This window comes from Trachemys scripta, chromosome 1 (assembly GCF_013100865.1).
Source record: "Trachemys scripta elegans isolate TJP31775 chromosome 1, CAS_Tse_1.0, whole genome shotgun sequence".
Taxonomy (NCBI): Eukaryota; Metazoa; Chordata; order Testudines; family Emydidae; genus Trachemys; species Trachemys scripta.
In genome coordinates this window covers 64220096-64244944 of record NC_048298.1, presented here as the reverse complement: position 1 = coordinate 64244944, position 24849 = coordinate 64220096, and the positions used below count along the sequence as shown (strand labels likewise).

Genomic DNA, 24849 nt, shown 5'->3' with positions numbered 1-24849 from the left:
CATAAAAGCACTCAGCATCTCATAACAACAATGGAAGTCAGTTCCTCCCTTGGTGTTCAAGTAAATATAATGCCAGAGTATTGCAAGTGAGAATCTTCGCTGCTTCCTCTGGAATTGGACAGTTGATAGTCAAATTCTAGTGAGGAAAAAAACTCCCATAAAAAGATCTTAAAATTAAGGAAACTACTAACACACCGATAACTACATTTTTGGAGAAAAATAAAATTCTATAAAATCTTGACATTGATCCTGTACACAGTGAGGCTGGATTTTGTCCGCCAAAGAAGAACAAAGCAAGATGAACAGAAGTGGAGATATTTTTTGTGTTGAACACCCCCCTATGGCCAAGAACACTAGTTCTGAGGAGCTTTGGCATATGCCCCAAAATATTTCCTAATATGAAAGGATTCTGTAATTCGAGTGACAAAGCACGAATCTCCTACAATGTGCATCTGTGGAGGGAATACCATAAAGGAGAAATGGTTTAATTTGAAAATAAAGGTTTGTGCTCTGTTTTTAATGTTCTAAAACAAAGTACAGTATTTGCATGCCCAACTTCTAAATGGCAAGAAGTAATTACTCCATAGCTCAGTAATCAGAACGAAGTATTTGGATTTTAACTAGAACTATTGAAAAATGATATTCTGCATTTTTCTACCTCTTGAAGAGATCGAGAAGACAGTTCCTTCCCCCACCCCTCCAGTAATGAACCAGTGTTTTTAGGAAATTCTTATTCCCTCCTACATCAGAATTAAAGTCAGAAAGCCAGTGTGTGGGATACAGAATGAATATTTACACACACACATACATACAGTAAAAAAGGGGATTTTAAAAAAAGATTTTTAAAAATACATGGTTGATAGATTTAAAAATCTGCACAGTGGAAGAAAAAATACCTTAGCTACTTTCCTCCAGTTAAGACAGTCAAAGAAGTAATATGTTCCCCTCTCATATGTATTGGTTTTCATTGTTGGCTCCATGCCTGGTGCCCTGGTGATCCATACTCGTTCTTCTTTGTGGTATCTCCAATCACGGTTAAATCTTTCATTTTTAATTGGGAGGAAAAAGAATTTTGAATGTTAGTTGCTTTGATTTCAGAATACAAAACACACACCCTTTCAAGCAGATATTGTTTTACACTATTCCAAAAAAAAAAAAAAACACACACAAAAACTTTGTAAGACATAAAATCAAGTCCATAAAACACCTACTTATCTGCTCAATATAACCATTTATTAAATACAGTCCTAATGGTAGGACCAAAATCTTGGCCATGCTCGGTAAGAAGTTGGCCTATTCCAGCAGCAAACCATTTTCTGAACGTTTATTGTCCTCCATTTTGTTGTTTTGTTTTTAGATAGTTACATAAGAATGGCCATACTAGGTGAGACCAATGGGTCTATCTAGCCCAGTATCCTGTTTTCTGACAGTGGTCAATGCCAGATGCTTCAGAGGGAATGAACAGAACAGGGCAATTATTGAGTGATACATTCCCTGTCATCCAGTCCCAGCATCTGGCAGTCAGAGACTATGGACACCCAGAGCACAGGGTTGTACCTGTGACCATCTTAGTTGTTGGTCATTGATGGACCTATCCTCCATGAACTTATCTAATTCTTTTTTGAACCCAGTTCTACTTTTGGCCTTCACAACATCCCCTGGCAACAAGTTCCACAGGCTGATTGATTATGCACTGTATGAAGAAGTACTTCCCTTTGTTTGTTTTAAACCTGCTGCCCATTAATTTCATTGGATGACCCCTGGTTCTTGTGTTATGTGAAGGGGTAAATAACACTTTCATATTCACTTTCTCCATACCATTAATTTTAACAACTGTTGGCATTTATGTAGCACTTTTTGTCTCCAGGGTGCTTTAAAAGCAACACAAAACCCATATGGGGCAGGTGCATTTTATTACAAATGGAGAGACTATAGAAAGGAACCAGTACCAGAGTAAGTATTAGAATTCAGGAGCTCCAGGATTACAGCCCTGTGCCCAGACCATGCCTCTATTTTTAGGGGTTAAAAATAGCTTTTCTAGCTTTTAGAAGTAAACTGGAAAGCAGAATTTTAGATTTACTACATGATTACTACAGTAAACTGTCATTCTATCATATTACCAAATTGGCCAAAATATTTTGAACATACAGCTCTACTGCTGCTAATAGCTGTAATACATCTCCTCCATTCATGTAATAGAGATAAAACAGTAGATCTTCTCCATATCGGCCAAGTTTTATTGCAGCCAGCTGCAAAAGATAAAAAAATTAAGATTAAAAACCAGAAAAGGTAAATAAAATAAATGACAGCTAATACCATTTAAACGTGACAAGAAAATATAGTCAAACTGTTTCCCTTATATTAAGTATGTTGCAAAAGTTATACTAGATCAGGGGTAGGCAACCTATGGCACGCATGCCAAAGGCAGCATGCAAGCTGATTTTCAGTGGCACTCATACTGCCCGGGTCCTGGCCACCAGTCCAGGGGGCTCTGCATTTTAATTTACTTTTAAATGAAGCTTCGTAAACATTTTTAAAACCTCAATTTACTTTACATACAAAATAGTTTAGTTATATATTATAGACTTATAGAAAGAGACCTTCTAAAAATGTTAAAATGTATTACCGGCACGCGAAACCTTAAATCAGAGTGAATAAATGTAGACTCGGCACATCACTTCTGAAAGGTTGCCCACCCCTGTACTAAATATATAGCAATGTAATATACTAATCAAAAGCTCAATTTTTCTCCAGTTTAAATTAAGCTTTCCAATTTTCCTATTATATAAACAGCAGGACAGTTAATGTAAGTAACAAACCTGAAAGGGGGGATCTTTTTTCTTTGTGTATTTTCTGATCTACTTGCTTTACTTTTAAATTTATTAGTTTGTTTACAAATTTCATTATATAGCTACATTAGTACAGCAATCCCTTACATCTTAATTTTTAAAACATTATAGAATGATCTCATCAACACACAATATTTAGGATTTCTTTTTAAATATATCAAGCTTAAAATTCCTATTTCTATTATCTAGGGAAGAAAGGAGTAAGAGCTATCAATTTTTAAGCTTCAGGCTATAAGCTGATTAGATGGAATCAAGAAATCTCTCTGTACTGTATAGTGTTGATATAGAAAGTGAATTATAAGGGTTTGATGCTTTGGTCTGAAGGATCTGACACTCTCAGAGATAGGATATTGGTCTAGACTGACTACTGCTTTCATTACATGTGACTATGGCTCTAATGATTTCTGTTGGCTCTTTCCCAAACCCATTCTCACACTCCCCAAAAGCTAATGCAAACCATTTTTAGCATCCAAGAAATTAAAGGAAAACAAAACTGGGAACAGATGCAGGGTTCTTTTGGTCTTGTAATGTTGGAAAGGGTATGTAACATTCCTACAACATGCCATGCACCTCTGTTCTTACAGAATTTAAGACTTTAACACTTTTCTAAAACCCATGGATTTGATGAGAGATATCCATCTGTGAAAAATTACATCAGGTTATCTTGAAAATTATTCTATAAACCAAGCAGCCTCTTATCTACATATTTTATTATAGGGGACAAGAAAGCATACTCACCTTATCCCTAATGTGAATGTTCGTTAAGTATTCAGATGGAACATGGAAGTCTAGATAAAGGAATCAGAATTGACCTAATTGTTAAACCATGTAATTGATTCTCATTTATAAATATCAACACAGCATTAAACACAACTTATTTTCCCTACCTATGTCTTGAGGTCGACAAGGCGAAGATGCCCAAGGTGATGCAAATTTGGGGTAGAGATTTCTGAACAAGAAAAAACATACTCAAATTAAAAAGCAATGAATTTGAAGAAGACATCCAAGCCCCCATCTCTCCCCTCCTCCAAAACCATTATATTTAGTTACTTCATTAACTTTTAGGGTGAAATTCTGACACCACTGACTTCAATGGCAACCCTCCCCACCACTGAATTCTAAAGGGCACAATTCTCAATTGTGCTTGTAACCTAAGTGCATTTGGCTCCAACCCCTTTCAGAAGCCCAAACATACTCGGCAGAATGGAGGTATTGTGTAACACCTCTCAAGAGCCTGATGGGCTAATAAATCTGAGCCCATAATTAAAAGAAGAAAAAGGCTTATAGCTGGCAGGCCTAGTTTCTCCCACTGATAATGATTGTACCCTTCCTTTAAATTCTCCTCTATGCTGACAAAGAATCGATTTCACCACTTTAGTGGAACATGAAAAAAACATGAAAAATATAAATGTTCTGATTTCATTTAATTCAGGGGTTCTCAAACTGGGGATCGTGACCCTTTAGGGGGTTGTGAGGTTATTACATGGGGGTTGCAAGCTGACAGACTCCACTCCCAAATCCCGTTTTGCCTTCAGCATTTATAATAGTGTTCAATATAAAAAAAAAAAAAGTGTTTTTAATTTATAAGGAGGGTCGCACTCACAGGCTTGCTGTGTGAAAGGGGTCACCAGTACAAAAGGTTGAGAACCACTGATTTAATTCTTGATAATACTTCAAGAAGAAAAAAATGGAGCTTTTAGATTATTAATTAAACACTGCAGAACTTTGCTAATTTGAACCAATGACTTAGTGATCCACTGAGAAGTACTGAAGTTTGGTAATTAGCAGGTAGAGGAACAAAAAAGGACAGTGAATCACAAGATGTACTTTTTTGGCAGCTGCACTTTTGTTTTAATTGTTTGTGATAATATAGTATGACGACATATTTTGCAAATGAGACTTCAGTCTACTAATTTATTAAATCTTTGCACCTTCTAGCAGGAAGGCATAAGAGTGCTATAAAATCTTTCAAGCCTGGGAAGTTACCAGGAAAAGACCAATTCCCAACCAAGTTCTAAAGAAAAATGATTCCAGACCAAGGGGTGCCAAGCCTACACCATAAACCACCTTTAATCCAAGGTTGACAACAGCTTATATCCTCATATATCCTGACTGCAGGCATCACAGGGGGCAGCATCTGTGGAAAACGACCAAGACCTTTCTTCTGCTGGGAGAAATCTTTCCAACTGTGTAGTACTTCCCAAGAATTGGAACATAAAGGCTCACTCACCCATCTAAACACTGCCTTAAAGATCACAGAACGCTATTTCTTTAATCAGCGTAATGTGAATATCTTTGCAAAAAAAAATATCAATGGGTAAAAGACCCTTCTTCCTAATGTTATCTGCCTATCATAGGTAAAGTTTTGAAAGAAATGATCCCCTGCATGCTATATGTGAAGCCTGATTTATTTACTATATTCCATAAGGAAGGCGGATCACTTTTGTTGTGACGTCTGTTAAGTTTTGGAAGACTTTAAAAAGATTTTACTGTAGCCTTAAAAATTTGGTATAGTGTGCTAAAAACATGAGTAACGGATAACTGTCTAAAGCAGTATCTTTGGCTCATGGAACATAGCAATTGCTCTAGATTTTGAATTTCTAGCTTTTGGAATAAGCAAGAGCCAGGGATAAAAAGAATTCATACGGGCACAGAAAAGCATAAAGCACTGTATTAAGCAGATAACACTCTTAGCTCAGAGTTACAAACTGACCGGTCAACCACGCACCTCATTTTGAACAAGACATATGCAATCAGGCAGCAGAGACCAAAAAAAAGGGGTGGGTGGGAGATTGGGGGGGCAAATGCTGCACAGTACTATATTAAACTACTAAAATAATAAAGGGAAAGGAAAAACAAATTGACAAGGTAAGAAAACCGTTTCTGTGCTTGTTTAATTTAAATTACGATGGTTAAAAGCAGCATTTATTTTCTGCATAGTAAAGTTTCAAAGCTACATTAAGTCAATGTTCAGTTGTAAATTTTTGAAAGAACAACCATAATGTTTTGTTCAGAGTTATGAACAACTTCTATTCCGAACGTGTTCGTAACTCTGAGGTTCTACTGTACTTCTGGGCAGTATACAAATTATTTGATTACTATTTCAGGAGACTTTCACACTACAAAAGAACATAAGAACGGACATACTGGGTCACACCAATGGTCCATCTAGCCCAGTAATCTGTCTTCCGACAGTGGCCAATGTGAGATGCTTCAGAGGGAATGAACAGAATAGGGCAATTATTGAGTGATCCATTCCCTGTCGTCCAGTCCCAGCTTCTGGCAGTCAGAGATTATGGACATCCAGGGCATGTGGTTGTGTCCCTGACCATCTCAGTTGATAGCCATTGATGGAACTGTCCTCCGTAAACTTCTCTATTTTTTTTAAACCCAGTTATGCCTTTGGCCTTCACAACACCCCATGGCAATGAGTTCCACAGGCTGACTGTGCACTGTGTGGAGAAGTAGTCCTTTATGTTTATTTTAAACCTGCTAATTTCATTGGGCGACCCCTGGTTCTTGTTATTTATCCCTTCACATAACACTTTCCTATTCACTTTCTCCACACCAATTATGACTTTATATTCCTTCCCACCCCTAATCTCTTTTCTAAGATGAACACTCCCCAGCCTTTTTAATCTCCCTTCATATAGAAACTTTCATTCCCCTAATAATTGTTGGTTGCCCTTTTCTGTACTTTTTCCAATCCTAATACACCTCTACATCAATATAATGCTGTCCTCGGGAGCCAAAAAAATCTTTCCACATTATAAGTGAAACCGCGTTATATCAAACTTGCTTTGATCCACCGGAGTGTGCAGCCCCGCCCCTCTGGAGCACTGCTTTACCGCGTTATATCCAAATTCGTTTTATATCGGGTCGCGTTATATCGGGGTAGAGGTGTATATCTTTTTTTGAGATAGGGCTCCCAGAACAGTGTGGGCGTACCATGGATTTATATAGTGGTATGATATTTTCTGTCTTATTATCTATCACTTTCCTAATGGTTCCTAACATTACCTTTTTTGATTGCCACTGCACGTTGAGCAGAAGTTTTCAGACAAGTGTCTACAACAACTCCACTCTTCTTTGAGTGGTAACAACTAAAATAGACCCCATCATTTTGTATATATAGTTGGGATGATGTTTTCTAATGTGCATTACTTGCATTTATCAACACTGAATTTCATCTGCCATTTTGCTGTCTAGTCACCCAGTATTGTAAGATCTCTTTGTAACTCCCTGCAGTTAGATTTGGACTTAACTATCTTTAGTAATTTTGTATCATCTGCAAACTTTGCCACCTGACTTTGTTTACCTCTTTTTCCAGATTGTTAATGAATATGTTGAAGAACACATTTCTGAAGAACCAAGTACACTATATCAATTGGATCAACCTTGTCCACATGCGTGCTGACATACTAGATTGGTGAGGCATGATTTCCCTTTACAAGAGCTGTACTGACTCTTCCCCATCAAATCATGTTCACCTATGTATCTGATCATTCTGGTTTTTACAATATTTTCAACCAGTTTGCCAAGTATTGAACTGGAGCCTTTTTCAAAAATCAGCTTTACATTAGTTATCCTCCAGTCATCTGATACAGAGGCTGAGTTAAGCAATAGGTTACATACCACAATTAGTAGTTCTGCAATTTCATATCTGAGCTCCTTCAGATCTCTTGGGTGAATACCATCTGGTACTGGCAATTTATTACGGTTAAATTTATCAATTTGTTCCAAAACTGCCTCTACTGACATCTCAATCTAGGGCTGTTTCTCAGATGTTTCACCCAAAAAGAATGATGCAGGTGTGGGAATCTCCCTCACATCCTCCGCAAAGAAGGCCAATGCAAAAAATTCATTTAGCTTCCTCGTAACGGCCTTGTCTTTCTGTGGTGCTTCTTTAATACCACTGATTGTTTGGCAGGCTTCCTGCTTCTGATACAGTTTAGAATTGTTAGTTTTAGTGTCTTTTGCTAGTTGCTCTTCAAATTATTTTTTGGCCTGCCTAATTATACTTTTACATTTGACTTGCCAGAGTTTATGTTCCTTTCTATTTTCCTCAGTAGGATCTGACTTCCAATTTTTAAAGGATGCTTTTTTGCCTTTAACTGCCTCTTTTACTCAGTTTAGCCATGGTGGCACATTTGTGGTCTTCTGTTTTTTGTTTTGTATTTGGGATATACATTTAATTTGAGTATCAGAGGGGTAGCCGTGTTAGTCTGGATCAGTAAAAAGCAACAAAGAGTCCTGTGGCACCTTATAAATTAACAGATGTATTGGAGCATAAGCTTTCGTTGGTGAATATTCACGCACTCTATCAGGACTCTGTCATTTAATTTGAGTGTCTATTAACAGTGTTTTTAAAAAGCTTCCATGCAGCTTGCAGGCATTTCTCTTTTGTGACTATTCCTTTTAATTTCCATTTAACTAGTCTCCTCATTTCTGAGTAGTTCCCCTTTTTGAAGTTAAATGCTTCTGTGGTGGGCTTCTTTGATATTTCCGCTTCCCCCCAGGAAGTTAAATTTAATTACACTATGGTTGCTATTACTGGGTGGTTCCACTATATTTACCTCTTGAACCAGATTCTGTGCTCTGCTTAGTATTAAATCAAGAATTGCCTCTCCCCTTGGGGATTCCAGAACTAGCTGCTCCAAGCAGCAGTCATTTATGGTATCTAGAAATTCTAATTCTGCATCCTGTCCTTGACACGTATCTAGTCAATATACGGTTAGTTAAATCCCCATTATTATTGAGTTTTCAATTTTTGTGGCCTCTCTAATCTCCCTGAGCATTTCATAGTCACTGTCACCATCCTGGTCTGGTTGTATATTGCTACTGGTATACTCTCATTAATGAAGCATAGAATATCTGTCCACAGAGATTCTCGGATATTTACTATATTTGATTCTATTCTTTCTTTCACATATGATGTCACTTCCCCACCAGCACAACCCACTTTGCCATTCCTATATATTTTATACCCTGGTATTATCGTGTTCTATTGATTATCATCGTCCAGCAAGTTTCTGTGACGTCTATTATACCAATACCCTCATTTAATGCAAGGCACTCAAGTTCATCCATTTTAGTATTTAGACTTCTAGCATTTGTATAAAAGCACTTATAAAATTTGTCAATATTTAGCTGACTGCCTTCATGTGATGTAACTGGACTCTTTCATTTGACTGTTTCTCTTCAATTCCTATCAGTACTGTATCAACTTCTATTCTCTCTATAACTCAAAGATGGGAGGGGGGAGCTCAGCTCAAAGAGTTTGAAACCAGCTCAGGGTGCAGCGAATAGGGTACCTAAGGGCTGTGTGTGGGAAGGGGGGTAGCTCAAGGTGAGGGTAGACTCAGGTTGCAGGGAGAGGGATAGCTAGGGGCTGTGCGTCGGGAGGGCTCCCCTGCGGTCCCAGTTCCCCGAGGGCTCTGCCAGCCACCAAGCCGGGTCCCCCCGCCCAGTCAGCTTTTACCAGCTGCATGAGCAAAGGGGGCTGGGAGCGGAGGAGCAGCTTCAACCCCCTGCACCAGCAGGAGACAAGGGAACACCATAGCTGCCTGCTCCATGGCACCAGTCAGAGCAGCAGCTGTCCCACACTGCCCAGCTCTGGCTTCCCGCCTCTGACCTGGCGGGGGGTTGAGGGGGGAGGAGGAGGTGTGTGTGGGGGGTGGAGCTGCCCCAGGATTGCCCTGCTCTTACAGTGTAGTTTTGGGGGGAGGGAGGCAACACCCCCATGCCTCCCAACTCTGCCCATGGGCTCAGGGCTTCTGCCCTGTGGGGAGGACCAGGGCGCTCAGGGCTCCAGGATTCAGCCGCGCGGGGGATGCCAGACATCAGGGCTTCACCCGCTTGGGTCCTGGCTTCAGCCCCACGGGAGCTGCTGGGGCTCAGGCTCTGGGTTTTAGCCGCGGGGCCCCAGACCTCCCTGAAAGGGTTCGCAGAACCCCTGTTGAGAACCGCTGATTTAAAGTGCAGTGATGACTGACTGTCACACTAGGCAAAAACGTATCACTAACTTTGAGGGCAGTAAAATAAAATAGCAAATTTTCTATCTGTATCATCAACTGTAAAAGCTCCAAAACCAGACTAAAAGCAGGGATTACAACACAAATATATAGACATATACATGGATCCAATGTTGTCACTTGAATAATATGCATCCAAGGAAGATCGTAAATACTCTGTATGAAACGATTCCCTATTAAAAACTTAAAAAATCCAGTTAACTAATTACCAACAATCATGACAACAAATTGGACTTTTATCGAATAGAGGAGATGCATAGCATACCAATAAACCACCACAATAAAATACCTTTAATTTCATATATTAACACCATGAAAAATGTCATTCTAAACCATTACTATTTTTTATATATATAGCTATAACCAAAGCTAAAAATAAATTACCTAAGATTTAGATGAAAGGATTTTAAATGCTAGTTTTACTAGCAAAGAGTGGGACAAAATTGTACCAAAAACTCAAATAATCAATTACATGTGCTAAATTACACTTAAATCTACTTTAAAATACTGAATTCAGATGTACTTTGCTCTAAGCTGATTGTTCAAACATAGCCTTTCTGAAGACAATCTGTATTGGAAATATCAAACAACTCTGATATTGCGCACATCCTGGAGATGCACCTACTCAGACAATCAAAATTAAATCAATGCTACAGATTATGGAGCTAGTAGTGAGAAGAGTTATTTCTTAGTATAGCTATTTAAAACTCATGTTCTCAGTGAAGTAGAAAAAATCCATCACACTCAAACAAGAAGTCATCTGTAAGAGCAGCACTAAGTCTTTTCATTCTGCAGAATCTAAAGCCATTCGTATTAGAAGAGTGGTTAAGGTGCACAAGTGTAGTTCTGAGAATACCAATGGAACTCTGTGTCAGCTTGAAAGCTTGTCTCTCTCCCAACAGAAGTTGGTCCAATAAAATATATTACCTCGCCCACTTTGTCTCTCTAATGGAACAATGTTCTGAAAAAATGTTGAGAAATGGAGTAATTCCTGAAAATAATCAGTTTACATGAGGGATATATATAAATTAGTGCTAATTACTGTATAAGGAGTGCAGATTCCAGAATGCCACTTTTTTTCTTCTTACTCTTTCTTGTTTCATCTTTTTTTACTCTCTCTCTCTCTCTCTCCAATCCTTCTTGAACTCACATACATACCTATTTCATGTGTATATAATCTGAGAAATGTGAAGTGCAAAGAATTCCTTTCATCTATATGTACCATTCCAATCTGGTTTTGCTGGTTGGTTTATTGTGTGCATTCATAAAATTTCAATAAACATAGTATACAAATCTTTGGTGGAAAAAAAAAAAGAGACCATCTATTTTTTTTTTTTTTTGAGAGAGAGAATAAACTATGAAGTTCAGCAAGGTTCTTCTGTAGGTGGGTCATGCATCAAATATCTTTAGATGAATTATGTTTTTAGTACTCTGTTTATTAGGTGATGCAGAGTAAACAAAATCTTTAGAGCTCCATGTCCCAAGTTTGCCCATGTAGCTCACAAGACATGAGGCAGGATTGTAATTCTTCAATCCAGCTGGAGTAAGAGATAGTATGCCGCTGAACTGCCCCAGAAACAAGGTAAGAAAGAGATGTGACTCTTGTTTCCTGCTTTTCCCTTGATCCATATGACTTCCCACTCTACAGCAGCTCAATTATGTGGGCAGATGTGTTGGGGGGGGCAGAACCAATACTCCGCTTACTTCCCACATGTATGGAAGGAGAAGTAGCAGCATGCCAGCAGCTGTTCCCCTCTTGCCTCCCAACACAGGCTCTGGTGATATGGGTAGTCCACACAGAGGTATAAGAGATTCCTTAAAATCCCTTACTGCCCTGTGATATCATGGTGGAGGGCTCACAATTATGCACATGGAGAATATAAAATAGCTAACGGACTAGAAATTAACTTCAAAAGGTATACTGCTCTTGAAGATAACAATACAACTATACAATGCAACTATGAAGGTGTACAGCTTGTTATTACATCAGTGCAAGTTTAATTTACAATAAGAATGCTGCTTGATTGTTAAATGTAAATATCCTCAAGGAAAATTTTTATTTAAAAAATAATTTATGCATGAAATTTATTAACACCACACTAAAGCGTTCCTGAAAAAATCCTTAACAAGTTAAGGGAGTAAAGAGAGCCTCCTAGCTTACTGAAAGATTGCAAAACAAGATCTCAATATGCCTTGAAGCACAGTTCTCTTATTAATGAAAGCTTTACTTTACTGTCATTGCATTTTCAAATTTAATTTGTCAAAGTATCTGCAGTTTTTTTTATATTCATGTGTGAACTAAATGAACCCAATATTATGAACAGCAGCATAATAAAAACAAAACTGATGACAGTATTGAAAACAGAACTTACTCAGGAGAGTTGAGATTGAGACCTAGTGTTGTTAAGTCACTTCCTAATGCAAGATGTACCATTCCCGGGTCCGTCTCTGCTGCCCTGATGAATGTTAACAAGCCAATCATTCCAAACTGGTCCGTCACCATCCCTTGCGGAATGTTAGTAACCCGACCTGGGCAAGAACAACCAATTAATTTTCTCCTTTCAAAAAGTGGAGGAATCAACAAGATCATCTGAAAGTATTTTCAAGTGATTTATCAAAAAAAGACTCAAGCATACCATCAGGTAGCACCTGGATCCCTTTTTTCTGCTGGTTGTTGTTTTGCGTTGTTGAACTTTTATCTCCAGGGAATTTGGGTCCGTCTGCACTAGAAGATGTTTTGCCTGATGTACTCAAATTCTATTAAGAAACAAGTAATTTGTGCAAGTTAACATGATAGAAAACAAACCAACAGGGAAAACTTGGTTAAGCAGCCCTTCTGAATCAAGCGCTCTTCAAAAGCCATCGACAGTGGTACTGTGATGCTGAAGTCTGTTCAGTTATTCATATCCCAAAAGAAATTAAGTGCCCTGCCACACTACAAGGTAATTCAGTTTTAAGTTTTGGGAAAACAACAACAACAACAACAACAACAAAAACACACACACCCCTGGTATTTGAACATAAAGGAATTAAAAACAAAGACGTAGTTTTCCACACTTTTCAGAGCTTACTTATGAGCAACATGTAAACCACAGCTCTGTTTGTCAGTTGAAGTCCTCGTGTTCTGTTACCAATCTGTAGGTATGATTAATGCCTTTGTCATTTTTACAATCCCTAAAATAAGAACTACTCCCAAATCTATAATCTCAAATGTAAAAGGTCAGGATATTTAAATATTTTGTACACACTTGGAGCAGAATATTCAATGGGAAGAGTAAACTGCAGCATTTCTAAATGAGTGCATGACACAGGAGGTGCTCGTGGGCCCTTCGCTTCACATGCCAGCCAACAGTCTCGTCTCCACATAGAGAGCCCCTCTGAGCTGCAGTGGCTGACACTGGATATAATAACGGGACCAATTACAGAAGCAAGCAAACTACAGTTGGCACTCACCAGTTAGGAAAGAGGTATAACACTATATTTGACAAAAAAATTGTATAAAATGTTTGCTCTCTACTGCAAATTGTTTTTCTGTCATCATTTCTATTTACTATTTCTACAACACCATAGAATGCATGGCGCCACACTGCCAGGATACTACTCTGAAGAGCCCAATGTCTAGAGAAGACATCACAGGAAGGGACAATAAAAGAAATTAGACACGTCTAAAAGGCCGTTTGGTGCGCAGCAAGTTCAGGTGTAAATCAACAGTGCTTCAGCATGCTGCCTCCTAACTGCCCATATGGATCTTGCTGCTGCACACTAAAATTTTTCTAGTGTGCACTGACGTACTGCTGTTTCAAACGGCAGAACATCAGGACATACTGCCTGCATAGTACTGTGACTTTTTGACAAGACAACTTTTTATAGAATCACATAGTATCAGTTCAATTTTTATCCAATCCCTCTCGGAGTCTGCTTCTACCTCCTATTTTTGAGTAGTGGCAAACCTTAACAGCTTCCTCCAGGGAATGAAAAATGAAGAATTTGACCTCCACAGATAGCAGGACTGCATGCAACAAAGTAGCTTCACTCCCATATCTTTCAACAGCTTCTTGGATGCTGCAAAGGCTTTATACTACTTCAAAAATCCAAGTGTGTAATGTGGATAAATGCTAATTTTGGCAATAATGGTTGAATCTCCCAGGGTTACAATGATTCATGATACTTCACTGAAAAATTCCAAAGGGTATATGGTGCTAGTACAGATCTAGGATATTTCCCCTTTTGGCAGTTTCTTTGCAGAGATTAATGGGTGGGAAATTCTATGAATCATCCAAGTTCAAAAAGTTAAGCATTAACCCAAAACCAGTTGTACATAGTTGAGATCAACCACTCTGAAATGCCCATTAAAGTACAGAATCTAGGATTTTTTTACATTAGCCACTTTGCTAGTCTTATTTGTATTATCAAATCAGCTCCATGATCTCACGTGCACCAGGACTGTGGTTTTAACTGGGGAGATAATTACACTCTCTGTTTTACTTGTAAATCCCCTGAATTTAATTTTTATGATTTCCATGGAACACTACATACTACCCATAGTTTATTAATGAAATCTATGATCAAAGAACTTGAATTGAATTAAACAGTTCCTACTTTAATACCTCTGCCACTCATGACTTGCCACATTAACTGAAGAGGAAAAAAAATCTTTTTACAAGTTTATTCTTATTTAAATATCCAGTAAATACTGTATATGTAACAATATGAATGACCAACTAGAATCACAAAAACCCACCAATATTTGCTAAACCTTGCTATAATCAAACTACACTGGAATATGGATATCTTAGGACAAACAACCCCAAACCATGCAATTACACTATTAATATTTACATTGCTGATAGATACCAATATTACCAAACTTTCAGAGTCAATAAAGTTATACATGTAAATATGTAATAACTAAAAGGATGCAAAATAGTATTGTGGTTAAGACAAGGTATTAGGAGTTAGAAATCTTAATGATACAGATTTCCTGTGTGATATTTGGTTAAGCTCACTTTATCCCATTATTTCCCTATCTATATAAAAATGGGGAATAATATTTACCTAGCTCTCATGGACATTGCGAGACTTAACTCATTAAGTTTATAAAGAATTTTGAGAACCTCAGTGGAAGGTGCTGTACTGTGGAAAGTATTATTATTATTATTATTATTATTGGAGAAAGTAACATGTGAATCTAGCTAAGAAGAGGGATCTGAACTGGAAGTATCTCCCTATGTTAAAACTCAGCACGGGAATTTTAGAACAATTATATCTTGATTCTAGAAGCAAACTTTGTGAGGTGTACCTGAAAGAAACAATTAAACTCGGGTTTTCTATCTCCAAAAGTGTACATAAAAGTACACAGGACTTTTTTGAAACTGAGAAAGTAATTTGATCCCCGCCCCACAAAAATAATCTGTTATTAAGGTCATTTTCATGGTCAGAAGACAACTGATTCCCCAGGAAAGCCAATCTGCATAGTACATATAGTGATATTTCAATTACTGAGTAGTTTATAGAAGACCTCTTAAAATTTGTCACCTTGAAGTACAAGTGTACTCAAATTGCTTTACTGCCAATTTTAAACTAGGTTGTTGAAAAACAAAACGTAATCACTGGAGGGAAAAAATAAAGTTTTAACATTCACTTACAGATTTACTGTCATCATTACTTGATGTTGGATCTTTGTAACTGGAGCCTGGTAATGCTGGAAAATCTTCATTGTGTATTGAGAAGTCCTGGGATTGCTCACTTGCTGGTTTTGTTACCATTCCGACTATGATCCAAATGAGAGCAAATACAATATTAATAACTATTATGAAAACATTTTTCTGCTGCTGCTTTTATGAGCGATTGGTACAGTGCAACAGACTTTAAAAGAACAGGAAATATGAAAAAAAATGAAAGTGTGTTGGTTTACTGGAACCATACGTCAATGACTCAGTTCTCTTATTTAAATTAGATGTAGAAAACTTTGGTACCAAATTAATAACTAGCACAACTGAACTGTTTTTATTGAAGTTACACTAAGAATTAATTATGCCCAATAGTTTTACTATTAACACTGAACATCTTACACAACATCTGAATAAGCAGAAGAACCTTGAGAGGAGTTTTAAAATGATATTAAAGCAATTTGATAAAAAGGATACAGATTTTTTTTTTTATTGAAATCGGTTTTCCTTTAAATTCTGAAAATGTTTTCTGAAATTTGGTTAGGCTTATATATTTTAAGTAGACATGCAGGTAATTTGCAATAGAACATCACTATATTATACTTGCCAGTGACTTAAACAGTAGGAAAAATGCAAGTCTGCAGATATCAGCTGGCTTCAATGCTCTGACCCTAATTTCAGAAAAGTAGGTCATTCATACTGGAAGATCGGATCCAGGGACTGAAGAGAAGCATTATTTATTGTACCAATTAAAAAAAAAAAAAAAAAAAAAAAAAAGGACTCCCGGGGTCAACAACCTCTTGCTCAGACATACAGAAATAATATAGTAACTGGCTGCAAATTACTCCTCAGACCTCTGATGCAGGATAAGTGCAGATAGAAGGAAACCTAGAGCTCATTTTTCAGAGGTTCTGGATAGGTGTAGATGAGCTAAAGCGTATCAATAGTTGACAGACATTTTCCAGTGTTCTGAGGTCAAGAAGAGATCAAAGCTCCCTTTTTTTCAATTTAGGAAATTGGTTTACTGAATCCTGTTTCTTCTTTCTTCTGAATAAATGGATTCTGGTATTTATAGACGCAAATACGATCTTTTAGCAAAATTTTGATTGATATTCTAAAGGTAACAGAGCTTTTTCTGTCAGAAATTTGGAGAATGAGCTAAAAAAACTTAATACCCTCTTTCCTGTAGTACCCAATGATAATTTATATAACAGCAACTGCCCAAGTGATATGCAGAAGTGATATGCAGGACAAACATATATTAAGGAACAAGAAAAAGTTGTACTTTGAGGCTAAGCTACCCTGATGACTTATACTACAAGTCACATGAGCAAAGATAATTTTTAACTATTCTACAAGTAGTTCTATTGCATAAGATATGTCTATTTAGTACTTTAAACAAAAAAAAGGTCAATAAGCATCAAGTACTGTGATCCCTATTAAAAAGTCAATAGGTAGCACAGTATAGGAGGAAACTGTAGCATCTCTGATATGATGTCACATCTCTTAGCAAATGCTGACTTTTTAATGTTAGTTTATTTTAGAAATAAAATGTATATACAAGGTACGCTACGACAATTTGATTAACAGGCATTTAAAAGACAGGCAATCAATTTGATAGGAAACAAAAAAATTAAGCTATTTAAAAATATGCATATCCAGACTGAAAAAAAAAATAAAAAATGGCCAGTTTTCAATCAAAGGTGAATTTAAACAACTGAGTTATAATGACTTGCAACATGTTTGAAGTCAACTTCCAACTGCAGAGATGTTGGGTAATGTTTTCAAAAGCATCAAGATGACCAGATTGTAAGTGTCTCAGTCACTTTTGAAAATGACGACTTAGGAGCCTAAGTCTTACTGATGGTCAATGGGATCTAGACACTTTTGAAAATGTTACCCACTGTCTCATAACAATGTATTACAAACAGCCATATGCGAATCGGGCAAGTAAACATTTATTTTATTCAACAAATGTTTTCAGAAGTACATTCTTACCATAGGGAGCCCTTCCAGCTAATGGATTTATTAATGGAGTTGGGTTGCCACTTCCTTCTCTTCTATTTCTGTCTGCTAGTGCTGGAAAATCTGAAAGGTCCAGTCCTGTCACATTTTCACTTCCATCTAAAATAAAAAGCACTCTGTTTTTTAACCACCTTGAATTTTTTACACAGGGACTGCAATACATGAAATCACATTTTTCTTCATCAAACAATAAAAGGATCAAAAATATTTTCTCTTCACGAACATGTACATTCAAACAAACTGATTTCGTTAAAATGTTCAACACACACCACCTCCTGTCACCAAGATGTGATTTCCATGGTTTATAGTGCTAGCAACAGATGATATGCTGAAGAAATAAAATCCCACCACTAAAAGGTAGGAGAACACTTAATTTTCTCTTCAAGTTTCTATCAGTATTCTGTATAAATTTAAAAAAAGAAAAGAAAAGCCTAGATGACAAGGCTAGGCTATAGAGCATTTTTTATTTTTAAAATAGCAACTCAATAATATATGCCAAGAATCATGAATGTGACACTGTACCTGTAAATTACAGGACTGAAGTTATCAGTGGTTCCATAGTGGGAAAGAAAGGATTCACTGACAATAGGGAGCTAGCAAGAGAAGGGCTTGGAGAGGGGAAGTAGTAGTATCAGTGGCAGCGCTGTAGGAGCCCTTTAATCGCTGCTAACGCAGGACAAGGCAGAATAATGAAGCAATTTCAGAAGACACGTAGTAAAACCCAGGGTAAGGCATGAATTCCAATTTGCAACTGGTATCAGAGTATATACAAATTTTGAATTACAGGTTTATAATGCCATCACAGGGTTCTAGTGACTACACAAACCACTTGGGCATTACCCTTTTACTTTATGACATCATCAGTATTTTAAAGATGAAATTATAACCTTGTAGTTATATACAGAAAGCTTAGTATAGCCATACATACCTAAAGTAAAGCATTTTTGTGGATGATATTATATATAGTTTTAATACAAATGAACAGTCTCGAATTCCTAGAAACTGTCACAACCTGGACTACTGATTGAAAAGGATCATTTTTTATATCTGTGTAAGAGGAGTTGGAAATAAGGGAAGATTTCTAAAAATAGTTTTTAAAGAAGTTGTTCACCATAATATTTTCATACTAAACCCCGCCTACAGATTAACAAACATTTAACAGGCTCATCCCTTTGTTGTCCCTGGATCTTTAAATTATTTTTGACATTGAAACTGGCTGTTACAAATGTATGTTTGTATATTAAAAAAAAATCCATGCAAAACAAACTATTTTCAGTGTAATTTAAGTTTTTCTACTTTGTCTTTAAAAGTAATATAAATATTAATTTCTAGTATAATTTCAGAAGTGTTATTTTTATGCCATTTGCTACTACCTACATGATTTCGTATTTTACATACGATCTTAAAAACTGAATTACACATTTGTCATATATTAATGTCAGTGTTCCAATTTATATGCATATTCTTAAGTACTGGGAACAATTCTGTACAAAGTCATTAAGCATAATTACAAAAATTCACAATTAGAGATACAAATATCTTTAACAATTTGGGGTTTTAACCAGCTAACATATATACCTCCTATTGTACTTCATACTCTACCTATTTAAAGAAAAAAAACTCACCTGTTCCATTAAAAATGTTACTTGATAAGGAGTTATTCATTCCAAATGCCTGATTCCTGTTCATTCCAAATCCAGACATACTGTGCACAAAAACAAAAACTTCAGATACAAAAATAAACACTTTCTAACTTCAATTGAGTGAGAGAAGACAGGACAAGAAAGGAAAATGAAGAGACGTCATTAACACCTCACTTGAGTTATCACAAGCTAAGAAACCTGCATTCATCTTTCAAATTCAGTTTTCACCGTTTTATACTTTGCACTTGTCAAATTTGTATAAACAATGGGGCAATTAATCAAGACAATTTTATTATAAATTTCTAATAGAATATTAAGAAAAATGCTAAGACTTAAGGATAACAGAGCCATAGGCATTAAAATAAGTTCATAAGTGAATCATGACAAAGTTGATATATCTATAGATAAATAGAATACAGTAGACACCATCTTGACTTTGCTAAGGTATATGATACAATAAAGTCAAGATGATATTTTGACAAGATAGCATGGACAGATCAAGCCGAGATTAACTCCTAGTTTCTCTCATGCTTTATTAAGAAAAGCAATTAGGCCAACGTCTAAAAAAAGAAAAAGTAAAAAAGGCTGTCCCCCTTAACCTTTTGCGTTTACAGTTTCCCATATGTGGGCACACATCAATCAGGGAACTAGACAACTTACTTTGCCTACTAGCAGCCATAATCACCCTAGGTGGGTCAAGAGAAACTGCTTTCAGTTCCCCCAACACAGTTCAAGAGATTGAGTAGGGGAACAATAAGTGCAGAATGACCCTGTTCAGCTTGGCTTCAGCAAGGTGGTGTATTTGGAATACATCAAACCCTTTGACTTCTATCTATCAGCCACTTGAAGAAACAGATTTCTGGCATCTTCTGGAATTCTAAATCAGGTGAGACCACTGACAAGACAGTCAATCTTGATGTAGTTAGTAAGGGCATGCAATATAGCCTGCTGATATATAGTACTTTTCACACAACGCATCTCAACAAATAAAATCCAGCAATTAAGAGAGTCCTCAGACTAGGGATTTCAGAGAGATACAAGAGGTCAGACAGCAGGAGAAAAAATTGCCCCACAGTTGTTTTTTACCTGTGGGTTATCCAACTTTCTATCAATACATAGTGCTGCCTCTTTAGGAAAACGGAGGTAGTTGATGAGGAGAAAGTTAAATATTCTATACATTTTGAAATAGCCAACACTTTGTTCAAATTGGGGGATATGTTTAGAGAATATTTTATGGAAGTGATTATCAATTATGTGACCGTCAAGAAAATTCATCAAATCTTCATTAAGTTTTTAAGTTTATCCACACTAGTACTGATGTCTGTAAATTCAGTATTAACAGTGGCATTTGTAGTGTAATTTAACATGTGTATTTATAGACTTGTATGTATATATTTGCTTTTAAAGTCAAGTGAATAACCCCACACTGGAAATAGCTTCAATAAAAAATAGCAACCTGGTTACTAGTGATCATCTCTTCCTAAATGGGAGAGGGACGCAAGAAGAAAGCATATGATGTATGTACATAAAAGATGAAGGCAATAATTCAAAAGCTACTGCATACTGAGATTTCATCATCTCTGAATTACTGCTGAAAACTAAAAAAAGGGGCATCTCAAATAATGTTAATGAGGCTTTTTTTTTATATAAACACTAATTTATTTGACCCTTTACTTGCTGATATTCATTAGCAAACATGCCGAGGTAGCCTATTGAGCAGGGGTGGGCAAAGTTTTTGGCCCGAGGGCCACATCGGCGTTGCACAACTGTATAGAGGGCTGGGTAGGGAAGGCTGTGCCTCCCCAAACAGCCTGGCCCCCCACCCCCAATCTGCCCCATCCCACTTCCCGCCCCCTGATTGCCCCCCTCAGAACCTCTGACCCATCCAACCCCCACTGCTCCTTGTCCCCTGACCGCCCCCTCCCAGGACCCCCCGCCCCTAACTGCTCCCCCGGGACCCCCCCTCCGCGCTCCCTGTCCCCTGACTGCCCTGACCCCTATACACACCCCCACCCCGACAGGCCCCCCAGGACTCCCACACGTTTAACCCCCCCCATTCTCCGTCCCCTGACTGCCCCCCAACCTCCTCCCCATCCAACTGCTCCCTGTTTCCCATCCCCTGACTGCCAACCCCCCCAGAACCTCCGCCCCCATCCAACCGCTCCCTGTCTATTGACTGCCCTGACCCCTATCCACACCCTCGCCCCCTGACAGGCCCCCCCGGGACTCCCACGCCTATCCAACCCCCCCGTTCCCCGTCCCCTGACCACCCCACCCCGAGAACCTCCACCCCATCCAACCGCCCCCTGCTCCCTGTCCCCTGACTGCCCCCCATGACTCCCTGTCCCTTATCCAACCCCCCCGCTCCCCGCCCCCTTACCATGCTGCTCAGGAGGAGCAATGGGCCAGAGCACTGGCAGTGCGCAGTGCTGAGGCTGCAGGGGAGGAGCCGGGGGCTATCTTTCCTGGCTGGGAGCAAAGGGGCCAGGCCAGACGGTCCCGCGGGCCATAATTTGCCCTCCTCTGCTATAGAGTGAGAGGACCAAAAGACCCCTCTCATGCCACAAGGCAGGGATTTGAACTACTGCTGCCAAATCCCTACTGTGGCTGGCTGAGGAGATCAGCAAGATCATCTTTTCTTGAAGTGGATAGGAATTGCACAAACTAAGAGATTAAAAACATTATTTTAAAATTTCTCTCCCTCTCATTCTTTTTTTACATAATGTTGGGTTGGAGAAGGCATATGACTGACATGAGTTAGTTTGCAAACAGTACAGAGAGATTTAAATGAAGAAAAGGTGGGGATTGGGAACACTAACATTGGGTGGACATACTACCATAAGGTGTGGAAAAGCAGTTATAACCAAACTACAAAAAGAAGAACAGGAATACTTGTGGCACCTTAGAGACTAACAAATTTATTGTAGCATAAGCTTTCGTGGACTACAGCCCACTTCTTCTGAAACCAAACTACAGTTATGATTCTTTTAAACTGTCTATATAAACAGAACTTCAAAATCAATATAAACCAAACATATCTTATCTTGCATTGTGTTACTGTTAAGTGATTGATGATTCTGAGACCTATGCCTACAGTGGAAGGAAAGGAACAGAGGCTGTTTGCAAGGAATGCTCAACTCTACAGGAGGGCAAGTCAATGCTTTCCAAATGGTTGCGTGGCTTGCAGCACAGAGGCGCAAAACTCCAAAAGCATGTGAATCTACAGAGGCAATTCTCAAAGAACTATTATATTTTTAATTCTTGCCTTATTTTTTTCCAAGTGCATTTAATGTAACTTATAACCAGCACTAAAGTTAAAATGTGCACAAAGAAAACCCCAACTTGCACTTTAAAAACAACTGTTTAAATATGTATTTTTGCAGGAACAGAAGTGAATGACAGTGGCCAGGCAAAATTTAGTTTTAAGGCTTCAATCAAGAGAATCTTATGTACATTTCAAAGCAGACACAGTCTCCTGGCAGTAAGAATTCACCACTTCAAACTTTAAAATAATGGATAAAACTAGATTTTTATTTCAGGAATGCTGCTGAACATCCCCATACCTGCATGTATATACCTTGACCAAATCAGTCTTACCTGTTCACAGTAAAAGGTTGTCGAGAGGGTTGCTGCTTTGGCATACATATTATGCTAGGCGAGCTTCTGTTGGGGCTGCCTAACCCTGAACTGCTCATGCTGTTTGTCCTGCTGGGAATTCCAATGCCCTGACCAACCTGGGAGTGGTTCATCATATTCCTAGGATTCATAGGCAATATACCCCTGAAAGAGATAAAACCATCCAAAAAGTTGAACCTATACAATACTGTTCAACTTCAGTATAGAATTGAAATGAATAATCAATTTTTTAGGCTGTCAAGCTAGATTTATGAATAATTTCAATATGGCACATCATTTATTCTAAGCAATTACTTTTCAGTAAATGGTACAGAGTTTTAGGTTTCTTTAGAAAAGTCACATGCTCCTTTATACAATGAGACTAGACAAATCCTTGGTCAGGTCTAGTGTAGAATACTTATAAAAAATATTTGAAGTGAAATAAAAGTCTTATGAGTGTGAAAACACCATATAGCTAAATCAATTGATATATAAAATCTTTTAATATTAGTGCTTCTGTGTTACCCCCTTGATATTCTGAATGCTGTATAACATGCATCTAATTTTAACCAAACATTTACCAAAGCAGTCAAATGATGTCTTGTGTTCACGCAACAGAATTTGCAAGTGAACACTATCCTTACACATACAAACAGTGTATTACAAATATTTTCCTCAACACAGGCAGTGATCCATAATAGGAAATATTTTTCTTTTTTATTAACTATAATGTAAAGTAGTTTAGGTAAAATATGCTTAAACTGCTCTGCAGAAAAAAAGCAATTGCAGAAATATCAGCTACCAATAAATACCTGCTCGGAGATGGAGGTGTATGAAGTGACATTGTTGGTACCCCTGTTGTTGGCGTTACGTGGCTCGGTAACTGAGTGCCTTGTGATAAGCTGCGATTTAACTGAGGGGTATTGTTGCTCATTCCCCTCATTGGAAGGCCTAGTGCACCTATTGAAAAAAAATTCAGAGGGGTGGAAATATGTAGCAATCAGGCAATCACTGTTATCCATCCAGTGTAGAAGGGAACTTAATCTAATTTGACAATCTAAAAAAATATTAGTGTAATGCTGCAAGAAAATGCAGTGAAAAAATTAAGTCCTTATTTACAAGATCTAAGCTCAGTTATTTCAAATATGCTGTCTTTTTGTAATTTTCAGAAAAAAGGCTTTTTATTTGAAAGCTTTTTGTATTTGACAAGCACTACCAAAATTGCATTTCCATTGATATTTGCATTCTACAGTAAGTGTTATAGGTTTACTTTTGTATCAGTAATTTGCAGGTTTTATGTTCCAACTGGTTTGTTAGACTCAGTACTGAAATATAGCTTTAAAACTGAAGGAACAGTATAAACAAGTGTCTTGGCTCTCATTTTGTATTTTGAAAACTTTAATTATATAAGCGATAAGCAAGACTTAATGTTCTTTAAAGTGTCTCACAATCTTGTTTTTAAGAATTTTCTTTTTTTGTCATCTGTTGGCATCATGTTTATCTTCTAAAAAGCTATGACAAACAGCTTTTTATGTAAGAATTAAAAATAATACATATTTGGCTGAGTCCACACGCATTTCATAAAAGCATTTTTAAAATGAAAGTAGGAAAAAAATCAGACTCATTTTTAAAAACACTAGAAAAATAGAAAAATATGTATTTGGCAAAGAGTAATAGTTGTAATTGGACCACCCCCTCAACATAAGATAAATGCTATTTTTAGAATGGGCTAATTACACAATTTAGAATTATTTTATACTAAATACAGTACATTTAACTTCATGTAAAATTAGGGTTACCATATTTAGTGCCTCCGAAAGGAGGACACTTTAAAGGGGCCCCAACCCCGCCCCCCAGCCCCGCCCCAACCCCGCCCCCTCCCCAAAGTCTCCGCCCCCTCCCCTGCTTCCCGCGAACATTTGAGTCGCGGGAAGCCTGAAGCAGGTAAGGGGGGGGGGGAGGAGGCGCGGCCCACCCCCGGCACCGCAGGTCCCCAGCCCGTCCCCCGAGCCCC

General features: G+C 37.8%; 1 protein-coding gene across 3 annotated transcripts in view; it reads right to left on the bottom strand.

Moving 5' to 3' along the window:
* The window catches only part of CNOT2 (CCR4-NOT transcription complex subunit 2), a 129348-nt gene that overhangs the window by 8396 nt on the left and 96103 nt on the right, over positions 1 to 24849 (bottom strand). For all 3 annotated transcript variants that reach the window (XM_034771379.1, XM_034771389.1, XM_034771369.1), the window contains 11 exons: positions 23648 to 23795; positions 22818 to 23000; positions 19203 to 19282; positions 17551 to 17676; positions 15529 to 15653; positions 12520 to 12640; positions 12256 to 12412; positions 3737 to 3798; positions 3588 to 3637; positions 2149 to 2249; positions 897 to 1041 (listed from right to left, as the gene is read on the bottom strand). In XM_034771379.1, coding sequence (XP_034627270.1) covers positions 897 to 1041; positions 2149 to 2249; positions 3588 to 3637; positions 3737 to 3798; positions 12256 to 12412; positions 12520 to 12640; positions 15529 to 15653; positions 17551 to 17676; positions 19203 to 19282; positions 22818 to 23000; positions 23648 to 23795 — 1298 coding nt within the window. The remainder of the gene's footprint in view (positions 1 to 896; positions 1042 to 2148; positions 2250 to 3587; positions 3638 to 3736; positions 3799 to 12255; positions 12413 to 12519; positions 12641 to 15528; positions 15654 to 17550; positions 17677 to 19202; positions 19283 to 22817; positions 23001 to 23647; positions 23796 to 24849) is intronic.